Source organism: Aspergillus lucknowensis, assembly GCF_044049455.1.
Source record: "Aspergillus lucknowensis strain CBS 449.75 chromosome Unknown BJX67scaffold_1, whole genome shotgun sequence".
NCBI classification, from domain to species: domain Eukaryota; kingdom Fungi; phylum Ascomycota; class Eurotiomycetes; order Eurotiales; family Aspergillaceae; genus Aspergillus; species Aspergillus lucknowensis.
The window spans coordinates 675,964-692,350 of NW_027263545.1; the positions used below are offsets into that span (position 1 = coordinate 675,964).

The 16,387-nt window shown below is 51.2% G+C and overlaps 7 protein-coding genes across 7 annotated transcripts; 2 read left to right on the plus strand and 5 right to left on the minus strand.

Moving 5' to 3' along the window:
* On the plus strand, positions 1-1,400 carry BJX67DRAFT_339569 (urate oxidase). Its single transcript, XM_071027678.1, has 3 exons — positions 1-394; positions 453-1,099; positions 1,158-1,400. Exons 1-3 carry the CDS (start codon positions 258-260, stop codon positions 1,292-1,294), a joined length of 921 nt encoding a protein of 306 aa, XP_070891447.1. The 5' UTR covers positions 1-257; the 3' UTR covers positions 1,295-1,400.
* Positions 1,401-2,310, minus strand: BJX67DRAFT_339572 (mitochondrial 54S ribosomal protein uL13m). The gene is made up of 2 exons (XM_071027679.1): positions 2,241-2,310; positions 1,401-2,146 (listed from the first exon to the last, which is right to left on the minus strand). The coding sequence occupies exons 1-2, from the start codon at positions 2,259-2,261 to the stop codon at positions 1,781-1,783; spliced, it is 387 nt and encodes a 128-aa protein (XP_070891448.1). The 5' UTR covers positions 2,262-2,310; the 3' UTR covers positions 1,401-1,780.
* A 264-nt stretch (positions 2,311-2,574) lies between these two features.
* BJX67DRAFT_376288 (40S ribosomal protein uS9) lies at positions 2,575-3,501 on the plus strand (the record flags this gene model as incomplete). Its single annotated transcript, XM_071031846.1, has 4 exons — positions 2,575-2,620; positions 2,710-2,732; positions 3,076-3,147; positions 3,211-3,501. The coding sequence occupies 4 exons, from the start codon at positions 2,575-2,577 to the stop codon at positions 3,499-3,501; spliced, it is 432 nt and encodes a 143-aa protein (XP_070891449.1).
* A 294-nt stretch (positions 3,502-3,795) lies between these two features.
* On the minus strand, positions 3,796-5,947 carry BJX67DRAFT_386847 (RNA-binding protein; the record flags this gene model as incomplete). Its single annotated transcript, XM_071034141.1, has 4 exons — positions 3,796-4,816; positions 4,877-5,326; positions 5,379-5,406; positions 5,943-5,947. 4 exons carry the CDS (start codon positions 5,945-5,947, stop codon positions 4,310-4,312), a joined length of 990 nt encoding a protein of 329 aa, XP_070891450.1. The 3' UTR covers positions 3,796-4,309.
* Positions 5,948-7,531: 1,584 nt separating this feature from the next.
* Positions 7,532-9,731, minus strand: BJX67DRAFT_9304 (putative ATP-dependent protease (CrgA)). Its single transcript, XM_071035638.1, has 2 exons — positions 7,874-9,731; positions 7,532-7,789 (listed from the first exon to the last, which is right to left on the minus strand). The coding sequence occupies exons 1-2, from the start codon at positions 9,493-9,495 to the stop codon at positions 7,750-7,752; spliced, it is 1,662 nt and encodes a 553-aa protein (XP_070891451.1). The 5' UTR covers positions 9,496-9,731; the 3' UTR covers positions 7,532-7,749.
* BJX67DRAFT_339610 (putative cytosolic regulator Pianissimo) lies at positions 9,619-14,728 on the minus strand. The gene is made up of 4 exons (XM_071027681.1): positions 12,616-14,728; positions 10,713-12,554; positions 10,473-10,639; positions 9,619-10,412 (listed from the first exon to the last, which is right to left on the minus strand). Exons 1-4 carry the CDS (start codon positions 14,356-14,358, stop codon positions 10,205-10,207), a joined length of 3,960 nt encoding a protein of 1,319 aa, XP_070891452.1. The 5' UTR covers positions 14,359-14,728; the 3' UTR covers positions 9,619-10,204.
* Positions 14,729-15,719: 991 nt separating this feature from the next.
* Positions 15,720-16,033, minus strand: BJX67DRAFT_339612 (uncharacterized protein). Its single transcript, XM_071027682.1, has one exon. The coding sequence runs from the start codon at positions 16,024-16,026 to the stop codon at positions 15,838-15,840; it is 189 nt and encodes a 62-aa protein (XP_070891453.1). The 5' UTR covers positions 16,027-16,033; the 3' UTR covers positions 15,720-15,837.
* Between the last annotated feature and the right edge of the window lie 354 nt (positions 16,034-16,387).

The following is a 16,387-nucleotide window of genomic DNA, read 5'->3' on the forward strand; positions in this document are numbered from 1 at the left end:
AGGCCGAGCTGTAAGTAGGCCTCCGCGGGCGCCAGAGGGAGCCGATAAGATAAAAGCTGGGAGGGCTGCGGCCGCCAAACAGCTGCGGGCTTCGGAGCTGGCCGACAGGTCTTCATCAGTCCATCGTCGCTTCTCTCCTCTTCGGAGATCCTTAAGAACGTCAACCTGCTCTTGGAGCCACTATTCCTGCTCTCAAGCATCTAACTTCTTCGATCCTAACACCTGCACGTGTATCCGCAACTCTCCCCTCCAGCGCCATGTCAACTGTCGCAGCTGCCCGCTATGGCAAGGACAATGTCCGAGTCTACAAAGTCCACCGCGACGAAAAGACCGGCGTCCAGACTGTCGTGGAAATGACCGTCTGCGTACTTCTAGAGGGCGAAATCGACACCTCGTGAGCTTTACCAACTCCCTATTTCACATCCCGAAAAGCTAATATAGATCCACGATAGCTACACCAAAGCCGACAACAGCGTTATTGTCGCAACAGACTCAATCAAAAACACCGTCTTCATCCTCGCCAAGCAGAACCCCGTTACGCCACCGGAGCTCTTCGGCTCCATCATTGGCACCCACTTCGTCAACAAATACAAGCACATCCATGTCGCACACACCAACATCATCACGCACCGCTGGACTCGGCTCAACATCGATGGCAAACCACACCCGCACTCGTTTATCCGTGACAGCGAGGAAACCCGCAACGTTCAGGTCGACGTAACCGAAGGCGTGGGAATCGACATCAAGTCGACCATCAACAAGCTGACAGTGCTGAAGAGTACGGGCTCTCAGTTCTGGGGTTTCGTCCGCGACGAGTACACTACTCTCCCGGAGGTGTGGGATCGCATTATGAGCACGGATGTCGAGGCCCACTGGCAGTGGAAGCGATTTGCTGGTCTCGATGACGTTCGCGCTGTCGTGCCCAAGTTCGATGAGACTTGGGAGGCGGCGAGGAATATTACGCTCAAGACCTTTGCCGAGGATAACAGTCCCAGTGTCCAGGCGACGATGTACAAGATGGGAGACCAGATCCTGGCGCGTCAGCCACTGATTGAGACGGTGGAGTACTCATTACCAAACAAGCATTACTTTGAGCTTGGTATGTTCGAATTCCTATCATGCTTCTCCTTGGAGCTGTGACTGACTTCTTTTTCTAGACCTGAGCTGGCACAAGGGTCTGAAGAACACCGGCAAAGACGCTGAGGTGTACGTTCCCCAGTCTAACCCTAACGGGTTGATCAAATGCACTGTGGGCAGGTCAGACGGTCTTCAGAAGTCCAAGGCCAAGCTATAGATCCTCAGACTTCATGTTTGATTTGTTGCTACATTACACGGAGTTGGCCGGCGATTTGTATATAGCGGGATAAGGAATATCATTCACTTCTATCATACAGCAGTACCACAGAGGCACAGCACAATGTAGGAAGAAATTGCGTCGAAGGAAACCTAAATCCTGGTGCTTGAGAGGCTCAAATACAAAACTCCCACCCATGCGCTTGAAAGTTATCATAAGGTAATACAGATAGAAATACAATATAATGCCGCTGGTAATTAGCCAAGCAATCAAACCGAGACAAGTACACACCGAATCAGCCCACTCACTCGCCCTGAACTTCTATCTTCTTGAAGGCCTGCTTCACCTCCGGGCGGTCAGCGATGCTCGGTGCTCCAATCCGGACAATATTGTCTTTATACGGGTGCGCAAGGCCCTCAAAAGCTAATCAACAATGTTAGTCACATATAAACCCTTGCAAATACCCAAACACGGGGCAAAGGAGTACTAACTCTTCAGTCTCGCCAGACGCTTATCCCGGAGCCGGTTCTTCGGCAACATTCCTCGCACCGCGCGCCGGAGAACTTCGCCGCCGCCCCATTTCTCAAACATCTTGTCCATGGTCATCGAGCGCAGGCTTCCGGGGCGGGTCGTGTGTGTGTAGTACTTCTTCTGGAAGCGCTTCTTGCCTGTCGTGCGGAGGTCGTGGCAGCCGACAGCGACGACGTAGTCGCCGCAGTCTGTAGACGGGTCATAGATGGGCTTGTGTTTGCCCATGAGGATTAGGGCAATGGAGGAGGCGAGACGACCGAGGGTGCGCCCGTCGGTGCCAACGTCGACGTGGTGCCATGCTCTCGAGTAGGCGAGACGGGTCTGGTAAGATAAGATGTTAGCAGTGTGTTTTGAATGGGTTTAGTGGGTAGAAAAGGGAAAGCCGGAGCATAGACATGGTTCCATCAAAGCATACCTTTCCAATTGTCTGTGACATCTTGAATGACTAGACGGAATTGGCGACCCCGGTCAAACAAGAATGACCCTCGAACTCAGCATGAAGTTCTTCGGATGAACCCAGGCGCCGAAACTGCTGGCCTCTCCCACGTGACCACGCCGCAAGCCCTACCAGCGAGCGCCCAAAACAGCCTAGCGCACACACTAAGCGAAGTCACCCGCACGGATTGCTGTGTCCATCAATCTCGAGAAAGCGAAAGGAAGCCTTGCAAGACGACGACAACTTCATCCCACCAAATCCACCGCCCCCAGGCACGCTCCCTTTCGACACCGACAAGGGCCATACATCCATCATGGCTTCCGTCCCGAGTGTGCAATGCTTCGGCAAGAAGAAGACGGGTGAGTTTTACCTCTCTCGATTTACATATTGAGTGCGCTTGGAGGGAGATATGCATGGGACTTGTTGCTGATCGGATGGGAATTGTTAGCTACCGCTGTTGCCCACTGCAAGGTATGAGGAGATTTTATTTCTTTCGGAATCGTCAACGCCCTCAGTTTTTCTTCGGGTTCTGGTGATGCGCGGGAGTCGGCGGGTTCGATGCGGATGTGTGATGGGCATGGGAGATTGGATTTGTGGAGGGACGGATACGGCAATGAAGAGGTGGGAAGTGACAAACGAGGAAAACAGAGACGGAAATTGTCCTTCGCGAACGCTTCATCGCACTCCAGAATCAACCTCCCCCAACCGCACATGAACCCGTTCCCCGATCTTGACTTCACCATATACACCTGATACACTTGACATAACACTGTCAAGAACGCTGTCAAGGAATATATCGCTAACGGAACAACAGCAAGGCAAGGGTCTTATCAAGGTCAACGGCCAACCCCTCTCCCTGGTCCAGCCTGAGATCCTCCGCTTCAAGGTCGGCCACACCAGAACAACCCACGTCAAAGTGAACCCCCTCAACTGACAAACGCCCTCCCAGGTCTACGAACCCGTCCTCATCGTCGGTGCCGACAAGTTCGCCGGCGTCGACATCCGTGTCCGCGTCTCCGGTGGTGGTCACACCTCCCAGATCTACGCCATCCGCCAGGCCATCGCCAAGTCCCTCGTCGCCTACTACCAGAAGTACGTCGACGAGCACTCCAAGAACCAGCTGAAGCAGGCTTTCGTCCAGTACGACCGCACACTCCTCGTCGCCGATAACCGCCGCGCAGAGCCCAAGAAGTTCGGTGGTCGTGGTGCTCGTGCCAGGTACCAAAAATCCTACCGTTAAAAGTGTTCCTCTCTCAATTCGAACATTTTTGCGGGTCGCTTGGTTTCTGTTGTCTTTTTTCTTCTTCCCCTCCGAAAAGAAATTATCTCTATGATACGACTTGCCTGATGTGCAACTAAAAGATAAAATGGGGGACGAGAATACAAGGAAGGAACTGGTGTTCTGGGTTACCTGGGATGGAGGCCCCGCTGGACAATTGGAGGCATTTGATGTGCAAGCTCTGATTGTCCTAGTGGGGGTGGAATAATGGTGCATTACTGGCTCGACTGGATTTAGTATAGGCCAGGATTATGAAATATCACCCGATTTTTCCTTTTTCTTCAACTTCGCTCAAATCTACTCTAAGCAGTTCTAGTGATTGTGAGTCTATGTGAATCTAGGCCTGGACAAGGGAGCGGCCACGGATAAACGGGTGACTTCAGGGGGTAACCAACCTCGCAGCCTCCTGCCTCCGTTGAACTACTTGCAAAAGGTAGCCATGGGCAGATATCGTCTTACACGCATAAACTATTGATCAAGGTACAATATGAGAGTACATAGTAACTACTGTCCATCGAGCTGGTGCAACTTTCCGGAATGTGAATTCCTGGCTTGGATTCTTGAAATACCTGCGGCAGCCTCCCTTCAGCCCTAATAAGCCGTAAATGCTGAGATAAGAACGGAGTACACGAGAAATAGTACAAAGAGTCGCTGAAGTGCTGAGAAGACGACCGCAACGGAGAAGAAAGGCGATTAAAAAGATGTACGGAGGAAACAGCAGTAAGAAGCAGCATGCGATCCTGTAAAGTGCCTTGCCAGCGAGAGGAAGTTAAGCCGACACACTGTTGTCTGTCCAGCAGACGCCATCATTGAGACTCATGCCTAGTCCTCCGTGCGGATCTTCGCCCTCATCATCATCAGATCCCTCAAGAGAGAGAAGATGAAATCTGTTCGGCAATGAGTTGGGCTTTTTGGAAGGTGCGAGCATTTCTCTCGTTTCTCTCTTTGGGCCAAGAGGAACCTTCGCTAGCGGCTCCGCGCACTCGTCAGGAGAGAAGGCAATCTTCATACCTTTGTACGTAAGGCGGGACATCATGCAAGAGCGAGCGAAGAGCGCATTATGAACAGAGTTTGTCTGTATGTACGCGTTACCGTTTTTGAACTTCACCGAGATTACAATCAAGTTGTGGATATGTTCCAGGTCTCTTCTGATCAGTCCTTCAGTAACATTAGGGTCGACGCTGTGGATGACCAAGTTTCGAGAAGCCCCACTGATAATTTTGGATCGAACAAACGGCGGAAGATAGAATTGACGATCATTCCAGAGAACTTCTACCTGTTCGGAGCACGTAAGCGCCGACTTAGTATAGCTGCTGGGGGGTGTGAATGCCCTTACTCGTTTTTCAGCCACGTACAAGCCGTAGGTTTTCGTGTGGTCGAGAAAATTCTGAGCAGCAAGTTCCTCGACAAACGAAACGCTGGCTGTGTGATCTCTGGCCCAAAGGTAGATATGTAGAATGGCGCCACCCTTCACAGCATCCACAATATCTTGATGGGTTGCCCGATCTGGCAAGCCGCGAATGAGTACGGTCCGCTGCTCAGCCTGAGGTGAAGACGATTCGGTGCTTCTCGAGGACTCGCGATAATCGTCCCTCTCATCACTTCTGGAGTCAGTCAAGGCACCTTCATCCTCATCGATTCCCGTTGCAAAGTTGCGGCTGCTGTCGGGTGGATGCTCAACCCGTGCCTCTAGAAGTCCGTTCGCGGAGACTGGATTCCGAGTTGTGTTTTCGTCGCCATCCTGGCGGGCATTCGCCAAAGGTTGCGGTGCGCCATAAATTATCAACTAGACGGCCTCAGCAAGGAAGAGTTGGGTTAAGAGGTAAGTAAGTTCCTACATCAAGTGTTTCTTGAGATAGTCCTCCGCTCAGCAGTGACGCTTTCAGCTTTGCTATGTATGTTTCTTAGTGACTGATTCCGAGTGTGGCATTGGACTGGTGATTGGTTAGAGCCTGCATACTGAAATGAGAAGAAATTTCAAGCTGATACCCCAGAGTTAGTTTGAAGACAAAACGTGGGCTTATCGCAAGTGCATGGAAGTGACTGACTAGACGTTGGTACTCTGTATTGGGTATGGTCACAAAGTCCGAGGTCGAAAGATTGGTCTGGGAAGCCTGGTAAGTGGGTGACTGTGACTTCGAGCTGGATGAGTGATGCCACTCACAGCGCTTGACCTGTTGGAAGAGGGTAAATGTGAGCTGTGGTTCATTTTGATAGGCAACGGTCAAGTCGGGCTCAAGGTGGAGGAGGTGATCGACGCTGGGTGGAAGATGGCTGAAGACCAACACAAATAGCACAAAACTGAGAGAAATGGGGTTGTGAAGTTTGGGGAGAGCGGTGAATATGCTCCTCACCTCTGATATAATGACACTGGAGAATGGCTCTCGGGCCCAACAAACGACGACATGGCTCGCTATTGACGTGTCTGGTGAGTGAAGCCCGGATGATCCACGCTACTATCAAGAGCTAGCGAGATAACGACACCAGGGGACGTCAAGATAGGGGGAAAAGCGGAGAGGTCGAACAGGGGAGTGAAATGAGTATGAGGAAAGACTTACTTTCGGCGAGACGATCGACCGATCAAAGAGCGCCTACAAACGACGAGAGGTGAACGGAGCGGAGAGGTTAAGGAAGAAGTCGAAGAGAAGCAAGAAGGCCTCGAGCAGAGCAGTTTGGATCTTGAACGGCTCCCCACGTATGCAAATTGGCGCTGCAACTGCGATCGACAACTGAAGCGCAGCTTGTCGAGCTTTGCTTTTTCTGCTCGTCGCTTCTTTCCTTTCCTTCCTTTCTTCCCAAACACTCCCTCCCTTCACTTGAGTCCTGCTTCCATATAACGCCCTGCAGGCGCGGTATGCTTTGCAGTTGGGGTACGGGGAGCTGTGGGCAGTGCAGAGCACACAGCAGATCTAGTCTGAATCGCATCATGGGCACATAGCGAAGGCGCGAACTCCTCCTGTTCCCCATACCCATCCTTCCTCTCCTCCGCATTGGGAGAATCCGACCAAGACCTCTCGAAGTCCGTCAAGAAAGGGAGACAGAGGTCTGCTGCCTCTGATTTGATCGTCCACATCCATGGAAATGGTGTGACCAGAATGGCGAATCACTCCATCCCCGCCGTTGTGGCGTCAGACAAGTCAGAGCTTGCCTCGCGAAACTCGAATGGAGGGAGGGCTGACTCCCATCCCCTTTGGGAGTCAATCGTTTGCTCCCATCCCCGTGCATCATGTTGGCACTGAACAGTGATTTGTCCGCCCATCGCGTCAAGGATCGCTCAAGGACGTTAGGTGTCGAGTGACCCTGGCTAGCGCCGACCTGGGGGAGATCGACGAATGAGTGCTCATTCTATGCTTATCTATTCTAGCGAGACACATGAACCGATCCAACCTATTTCCACAGCTTTCGACCGGCCAATCGGTATTGACTGACATGCACGGAGGGTCGCTCCACTCCGGCTCCCAAGAATCGCGAAATCAAGAGCTTCGTCCACCAAAACATGATAATGGGTACTCTAGACCTTAGCTCGACAGCCCTGTACTATAAGAACCGCGACAGGCACGCCATTCGTTTGCTCGAGCATCGTGTCCGTGTCTAATAGGGATTAGCTCCTGGAGAGTCCTGAAACAGGCTTGCCATCGCCAAAACGATGCAACAATTAAGTGCAAGGCAGGCTGACTCCAAGCTTCTGGCGAATGGGTTAGTTTCCAGCCAGCAAATTGTGCTGGGGTTGACGTGACCGTGATGATCAGCTCTGTTTTATGCTTGCTGAGCATCGACACTCAATAAGGGTCATCCAGCGGTGCTGTCAGAGGTCGCGTTTCTGACTGGGTTTGCATCTTCACCCTCAACTTCATCTTGTGCCGCCGTCGTCGGCACCGCTTGCTCCTGTCCTATCGGAGCGGCTTGGGTGCCTTCTGCTCTTGCTTGCCGCCTTGACCTCATCGTCTGCACGACATTGGTCGCCATTTGTGTTGCGAATATAGCTAGGAAAAGACCAAGCACCAGGGTTTGGGATATGTGCGTTTCAGCGCCTTCAGGTACCACTAGTCCAGGGCCCCCAGAATGAGTTACCCCACCAGGCCCGAAGGACACTGAGATTGACATGGAGAATGGAGTGAAGGATGTCACAAACCCAGAAGACGGTAATATATTTATTCCCGACCCAATGAGCAAAGAGATGGCGGAGAAGACGAAGAGAGGGACGGCTAGTCATAAGACAGCAGATATTGGCGGACGAGAGCGAGAGAACCTGGACGACAGCATTATAATGAGTGTCTGAAAGACCAGCCTCGCTGCTTGCTCTCAGCTTTGGGGAGCTTCAGGGTGTACATACCATGGCCGAGACTCCAACCTCTTGACCCATCGCGCAGTGACCTTCAGCCTCTGCCGCACCGTCGTTGTCGACAGCAGGGCGTACTTCTCTTCGTCCCAAATGGGTAGGATAGTGGCGAGCCACCAGGGAAACACAGCAGGATCGGTTGGCAAAGCCCCATACGCTAAGAGGACGCGAGGGTGCAACCACGGAGCTCCTTGTCTGCGCTCCTTCAATACGAAGTCAAGTGCCAGCTGGAATAACTGCTGCGTTGACAGGTTTTCTAGCGATTCCTCCGCGGGATTGATTGTGGAGGGTGCAGAATCAAGAACAGCTGATGTCTCCCTGGATTCCTGCGCCTCCTCTTCTGATATTGAAACGTCGTCAACACGCTTGGTTTTACCTACGTGATAGCCATCCACCAGCTCCCAGCTAATCACCTTAAAGCGGGACATCCCAGTGGCGATAACCAGACTCCGTCCATCAGGGAGCAACTCATAGCGGTCAACCACCAAGACAGTTCCGTATTGCATAAAGGGTGCCCTTCCAAACCCTTGTTGAAGCCGACCTCGTCGGTTGGGCATAACCATGCCAAATTTCCGAGTTCTACTCGCCATGACTCTTTGGATCATGAGACGATACCGGGGCTCAAAAATATGTAGGGCGATTGGCATAGTAGGGAACGAAAGCGAGGTGACAAACAACGGGATCTTCCCCTCAGTACTCGCATCAATATCGGAGTCCAGATTTGCTCGTCGCGAAGCCACCTCTTCCGCGGAAAGAAACTGAATGAGATCGGAAAGCCTTTTGTTGATTCGCTCTGACCGGATTGATGAGGACATATTCAGCTTTCGCCGACAAATCGGGCAGAGATTGCTATGGTTCAGAGCCATAGCTACACAATCCCGACAAAACGTATGACCACAGGGAGTAGTCAACGGGTCGAGTATCAGAGAGTAGCAGACTTGGCAGTCTAATTCATGGCGTAGGGAAGTTTTGAGCACTTCAAAAGCACGATTATATAGGTCATTGCGGACATGGATGGGAGGTTCATAGCAGATTTCGGCAGCATGATAGCCAAGTCGGCCTTGCTTTACCAAATCATAGACACCTCGAAGTGGATGTGGTCCAAGGTTGGCATGCTCCGTGTCCTTCCCCCCCAGAGCTGACGACGGTTCCTTCCACTGAATCGTAGAGCTGACATTTTCGCTCGCGGAGCCATCCAAAGGAGATCCCAGAACCTCGTCAAATGCATTGACTAGTCGAGTCAGCGATACATCAACCCCACAGTCCCCGAGACAATGATCCGCGCCACATTCTTCCCTTTTCCAAAAACATGTAAACCCTTGTTTCCGCTCCGGGTTTGCCGGATACGAAACCCCTGTCCGCGCCCGAACCGGCGGAAGACACGACTGACACAGTGTATTCCCGCATGGGAGTCGTACCGGCGTGCGGAATGGGAGTGAACAGCGTGGGCATTGAATCAATCGTATAACCGAATGCGGGGGCCGAATAATATTGTTCCCTAAGGAGGTTGGAGACGCTGCAGAGTCCACGGATGACGGTGTCAGACAGGAGGTGGAGGTGGAGGAGTGAGAGCCATCTCCAGGGAGCGGAGAGTGCGGGGGAGACACATCTTCCATGGATGAAGATCGCGCAGATATCGTAGCCCGAGGAGGGAGAGTCTAGAAATGGAATTCTGAGGTTCGTATTGGAGAGAAGCTCGCCGAGGTCTTCAGTGCACCCTTCTTCATGCTTGTCGTGGGGTGAGATTGAGGTTAAGCTGTCCGTTCGGCATAAAACTAGCCTGGCCTTGGCTGCGACATATTCCGGCCAAGGTCCCACCCGCGGGTGCTGGATTCTGTCCTGCATTAAAGGTGTTTAAAGTTAGGAGTTCTCGTCTCTACCCAACGACCGAGAACCCTGTACGTTCTGGAGACAAGTGAACTGAAGTCATATCATGATGCTTCATCGTGAATGTATCGTGTATGTACAGTATGCATCTGCCACTAAGGGAAGCAGAACTTTGGCCTCTTGAAAGAAGCAAAGATAAACAACCAACCAAGAATCCAAGCCGAAACTCCTCCAAGTATATACCCCAATGCCCGACCGATTCACCCAACTTTCTCCCAAAAACACGAGGAGCGCCAAATCAGCTAATTGGATACAGCAGGAACGACCGAGATAAATAAGATAGAGGGGTCACAAACACGTCACGTTCTATCGTGGCTCATGACTGAAGTTATTCAAGACCTAACGGAATAGGGATGAAACGGCTCTTTTGGATGAAGTTGTGGGGTAAGTCTGAGCGAAGAAGAACACTAATCAAACCGGGCTGTAGGCCAACGGAACTTAGATCGATTCTCCTTCCGAGGAGCTCGCGTCCGAATCAGTATCAGACTCCTCCTCGCTTATGACTATGTGTCGTAACACGCTCTTGTCGAACAAATCAAGAGCGAAGCGACGAGCGGGTAATCGGAAATGGTGGCTTTCGAGTATACTCAAGGTCTTGCGGAAAAGGGGGGGCTGGTGGAACCGTTCAGGTTGCTTAGATTTAATGCTGCAAATTCGGCACCTCGTAAGCTTCAGGGAGAATACTTTAAGTTGACAACGTGCTTACCTATGAAGATCTGCCGCTGCTCTCTTGGACAATACAGTGTTGCCCATGTCGACAATTAGTTTCAAGATCTTTTGGTTGCCAGCATCTGGGTCCGTGGTTGCTGCTTTTAGCTTTTCCTGAGATGTGCGCCTTGCCTCTGACGGCCTGGAATAGGAAGGGAAATCGACCTAAAGTAGGTGGCCATCCCGGTTAGTCTGGTGAAAGTTTGGGGGCTCAAGGAACAAGAACTGCAAGGCATACCAAGAAGAGTTTGCTGAAATCTGTAGGGAGACACAGACCAAGTGAATTTCCCTTCTGATCAACAGCTGAGTCCCAACCACTTTCCCTCAAAACCCCAAGCCCATGTTGACTGCGGGAGATCAGGCCTAGCACAAAGAAGGCAGTTCCTCTCATTGTCAGAACCTCTGCACACTCTGCTATTCTCACAATATTCCGCACAAGATCCAGGCTTAGAAACGGCGCACCGAGCTCCATAGAGCCCACATTGCCGACGGCCCAGAGGCAACCCTTGACTTTGAGGAGAGCCTCATTATCTTCCTCGTTCAGCTTGAAATCTTGGATGGTCCCAGAGAATTCATTGAAGTGACCTGATTGCTCGAGAAGTCTGCAGCCCTCAGCTGTCCGAGCCAGTTCCCTATAGAAATGTGGCGGTACCAAGCCAATATCCTGGAGATCTACGAGATCTTCCGGGACTAGACTACTTCTTCGGGGTTGATCAACGTAGGCTCGAGATAGGGCGGCCTCTACGAGGCCCACATATGCATCATTCCGCCCTAGGAACCAGTCGTCCATCTCTTGTGTAATGTAGTCAAGTCCATCGAGGTAATGATAACCTACTGAGGTCGACAGGAATCGCAGGAGCAAAGGGGCGCCAATTTCGCCTAGATGGTCGAGAGACGGTCGACATTTGACAACAAACTCGAGGTAGTCACGCTGATTGCACGCTTCCTCGAGGATCTTGACAGCCACCTGGCAGACAGAAACATCCGGGTCATATAATTGAGTCACAAGGAGCTTAACAACCCAGTCCGCATGGCCAATTTCCACGAGTGAGGGGAGAGAAACATTCCCAACTGTGTACTTTCGCAGCAACCTGGTCCCGAAAATGCGAATGTCTTTGGAGCCCGTGGTGAGCGCCTTGGATAGCATCACCCTAAGGTGGCTTCCCTGAGTGTAGTCCATGTTCCCCAAAAGCGTCTGGACTAGGTCATCGCGATCTCTAAGTTCAATGATGTGGTAGAACATGTTGAGCATGTGCCACCTTTCCATCATCGCAAGTCCGTTCGGATCGGCGCTCAACGTCCCCAGCATCGCAAAGTAACCACCGCTCAGCGTAGAGGACATTTGCTCCCGCGAAAATAATGGTGAGGACGACGTTAGACCACTCATGTGGTCCACCTGAGCAAGGCATTCGGCAACCTGGCGAAGGAACTTGTTCTCAGCCAGGTACTTTGTTCCCTCTGTAGTCTGCACAAGTGTGCGCATCAATGCGCAGCCTGTGCGAACATACCGCTGGTTCGGTTTCGTGTTCGGCAGCATTGAGAATCTATATTTAAACGGGCGATAGAATCCCATGAGGCGTTTGATAAACTTTGATCCCTTGATCGCTTCATCTACCCTCTTCGGATTCGTAAGAGGGCCTTCCACAATACGATGTATCAGGTCCCATTTCCACTTGATATAATTCACGGTGTTTAGGACATGTGTCTCAAGGATTGCGTTGCGAAACTGTGTCTCGTCCATGGCGGGGCTCAGTTTGTCCTTGTTTTGATCTCCAGACAAAAGGGTGGCAGAGATATCAACGTCCACGCTATATCTTCCGGTTCCGTTGGGGATACCGCCGATGGAGCGCGCCAGAGTTCTGTTGATGCTCTCTATTTGATAAATAGTTGATGTTGACACGTCATGGTTTTCGACATCGAATGTAATGGCGGGCGAGATTAGATGTGGGAGGACTTGGAGGTTTGCACTGACGCCCTGGGGTAGAGAATGGTGTGCGAGCTTCAGAACCTCGGTCAAGAGCAAGGTCGCCTTACGCCGAAGCGATAAATTGTCTTCCTCCTCGATGAGATCGCAGAGTGCCTACACGGAGTAAACAACCATGAACTAAGTGGGATAGATTCGGGTCGAGAAAAAGACGTACCTTTGATAACCCAGCATCAACCAAGGCGGCGAGAATGAGTGTAGAGAAATGGGCTGTAAGATCGAACTTGTTTTCATTGTTACCAAAAAAGCTTTGGATATGTTTCGTGTCAGACTCTGACCTCAGGTTGGCCACTCTACCATAGGTTGTGAGTCTCCGTCCAGCGAGGAATGATGATGACCAAGAGGGTGGCTTTATTCTCAAGGCATCAAATAAAAGTTCCATGATGAGATCCCTTGCCTGTGGATCGGGATAATGCAAAGATGCCAAGAGGGATTTTAGGGGTTTTGCGCCGTCGCGTCCAAGAATAACCAAGCCCGGCCACGTCTTTAACATCGCGGATATAGCCTTTGCTGATGACTGTAAGCGTCCATTGCGAACGCTATCTGATAGAGAGTCCGTGAACGGCGCGAGAACAGCTTCGAGTTCACACCCTCCCCGAAGATGCGTCCTGCTGTACGGAGTGTCAAGCACATGTAGAAAGCTAGATATCAGACTCTCTGATGCGCCAAATGTTCCTTCCGCTAGGGCGTCGTGTAGCGGGGAGAACCCGCCAGCGTAGGCTATCAGTTGAGGGTCCTTGACCAAAATCTCTGCGAGCGTCATAAGTGAAATATTTCGAAGACGATCCTCGTGGTGCTCCGCTACCGAGACGATGGTCCGCACAACGGGCCGTGAAATCTCTCTAACACCATCCTTGACATCTAGGAATGCGCGTACAAACTTCAATGCCTGTTCCCGCTCTATACTTGCTTTGCTTTCCTTGACCAACGATAATATAACGAGCTCATCCGTGTGAAGAGATCGGATGACCTGAAGCGATTTTCGATCAGCAATAGCATAGCGAGTTAACCGGTAACCAGCCGCAACTACTTCCTTGCTGTCGCTCAAGAGCATGACCTGGACTCGCAAGCCGAAACCAGACCAGACGAGGTCATATTTCAGGGTAGGATGCCGTTTGAAGAGTTCAACCAGGCTATTTGCACGCTCAACGTAGTAATCCGGCGCCATCCCCTCAATCTCTAGAGCCTGGAGTGTCTCCGCGAGGACGTAAGTCGGCGACTCCATTTCCGCCTCCGCATCTTCCAATGGCTCGGTATCGGACAAGTTGGCACGAGAGGGCGATCGCATCGAGCTTCCCTGGAACAGGCTCGATAGCCGACTTCGAGGAGGTGTCGAGGGCGCTTGCGCACGGAGGAGTTCTTCCTCGAGTTCATGATGTAGCTCGGCAAGCTTGCGATTTGTCGTGCTCAGCTCCGACTCCACCCTCAACCGCTGATCTTTGGTCTGTTTCGAGTTCTTCACCAACAGTGCCTCGAGCATATTCTCTGTCCCCGTCCTGATCTTCATCTCCTTCGCAATTTTATCACGTATCACGGCCTGACGCTCCTCCGTGCTCGGTAGATCATCGTAATCGATATTGCTGCTCGGCCTCCGAGTGTACGTGACGTCGGGTCGTGGTTCAGCTCGCGGCGTAGTGCTTCGAGACGACTTCATACTCTTCAGTTCGGCGCTGAAGCTACCAGGGCCTCCTGTGGAAGGAGCCAACGACCCTCCCCGCGGTCCGATGGTTGTGCTCCCCCCAGACTCAGAACGGCCGTTTCTTCCCGTTCTTGAGGCAGCTGGCCCGGGCCAGCTGCCGTCCACGAAGCCTTCATCTTGACTAGATATTGACCGCCCATCGCCTGCAGCACGGTGCTGGATCGACGTCGCCGAGAAAGCTGAATTGTATCCGGACGCCATAGGTCTCCATCTAGCCGCAAGTGAGGCGTCTTTATCACCTGGCGCAAATGAGATGAAGGATATTACGCCACATTGGGTTCAAAAAAGGAAAACTGCGGGAGCAAATCGGGAGGGAAAGGAGTCGGCGCGGATGAGGTCTAGAGGTTCGGGTTGTTGTGGTTGCTTGCAAGGGAGGGGTGCAGGGCGTCGGGACCGCGGAGGCAGTTGTGTTCCTGGGGAAAGCGCTCGAGATGGGTGTCGAGTTCGGGTAGAGGTCACATATATCTAAGAAGAACAAACCACGAGGCGATGGGATATGATTAATGATCCATTATTTCGCTTGATGCATGATCCCGATTGCTCTCCAGCTTAATTTGGGGCGGGTGAGCACGGTCATACAACAAGATTGCCCACGGGGATGACTTGTGCTTATCCAAACAGGGCTTGGCTCCCTGGCTGACTAACAGCGCGATTGCCATCTGCTCAAGCTTGGGAGACAACATTCAGAATCTCAAATTCGAAAGAGCCGCGGCACCATCGAGTGTGACAAATAGATATTCGAATACTCTATCTTTGGGTTTGGGCGACTGTACATGGGTTCGAATCGGACATAGTTCAGTAAATGCACACGCACTACGTATATTATACAAAATATGTTTACTACAATGGAATACATAGGCATTGCCCGGGCTCAAGATACCCACGCAAGATAGAAAAGAAAGGGGGAAAACAAAAGCAACTCGCTATAAAACTCCGAGGATGCATATCTCAACCACGCGCCGTCTTTTTGCAAAACATTAATACTTGTCGTAATCTCCTGGGAACCCTGTCGTGTCATTCCTGCAACATTTTCTCCCGGGAGGCATCCTCTAGGTCTTTGCTGATAGAACCTCTACCCAGGCTGTTTGCACTCTTAAAAGACTCCATATACTTGAGCACTCCGGTTGGGACAGTGTTTTGAGGCTTGTACTTGTCCCTCCACCATCTCCAGATGAAAACACTAATGTATATTATGCCAACCCCGCCACAAATCCCTCCATATGATATAGGCGCCCGAAGGGGGATGTTTGGGTTCAGGCTATAAGCATAGGCAAAGCCAATTCCACTGTTAATAATACCAAGAGATAATAACACGCGCCCTAGCCAGCGGTGGGATAGTCTATACAAAAATTTCTCTTTTGTTTTGCAGAAGTAAAGATGTTGCATAACTTCTAGCACGGGCTGAATAATAACCACGCCACCAATTGCGAAGTAGCTAATATTAGGATGGTACCCAGTCAGTTCTCGAAGATCCTTAGAGATAGATAATCCTGTCTCTAGACCCGCCAGAGCTAAGCAAACAGCGAAAATCTAGAGCAGTGCGTGGATCCACGCAATAGTGTAGCATAATGGATAGAGGTACAAGACGAGAGCAAACCCAGGGAAAAGAAGAATGAAAGCAAGTAAGGTCATCACACCGTGAGCAATTCGTGTTCGATGGAGTATGGTATCGTTGATCTGTTATTGTCTGGACTCTGTTGTATAGTCAATAGTAGTATAATCCAAATTTGCGAAGGGATTAAACAAGATACCACCAACGGCTATGCTCAAATCCAAGGAAAATATGCCGTGCCAGTCATGCTTGAAGATTGTTTCCGAGACATTGGTTGATACTAGTGGTCCCCCATGTGAGAGACCACCGTGAGCCATTGCCCAAATCCAAGAGCTCGAGCTTTACATGATACTTTCTCTGTTCCTCAAAATCATACAGTTGTCGCATCGAACATTGGCTGTCATGAATCCATCTCGATTTCCCGAACCTTCGAGAAGTAAAGCATTGATGTTTGGGTCATGGACAGGTTCAACCGGGCCAACTGCCCTTTGAGAGGAGAGGGTGACATTTCCACCGGACGCAGAGTAAACAATAAATAAGTTGCTGGCTTCTATCCCGCTGCCCGTGCCCAGTGCCATCCATTTTGTGCTGACAGGGCATTGCAGCTGTAGATAGATGGGGCCAGAGCCAGATTCTGCCGTGTCTTTGGGGATATTAACACTGTAAGAGACCCCAGTT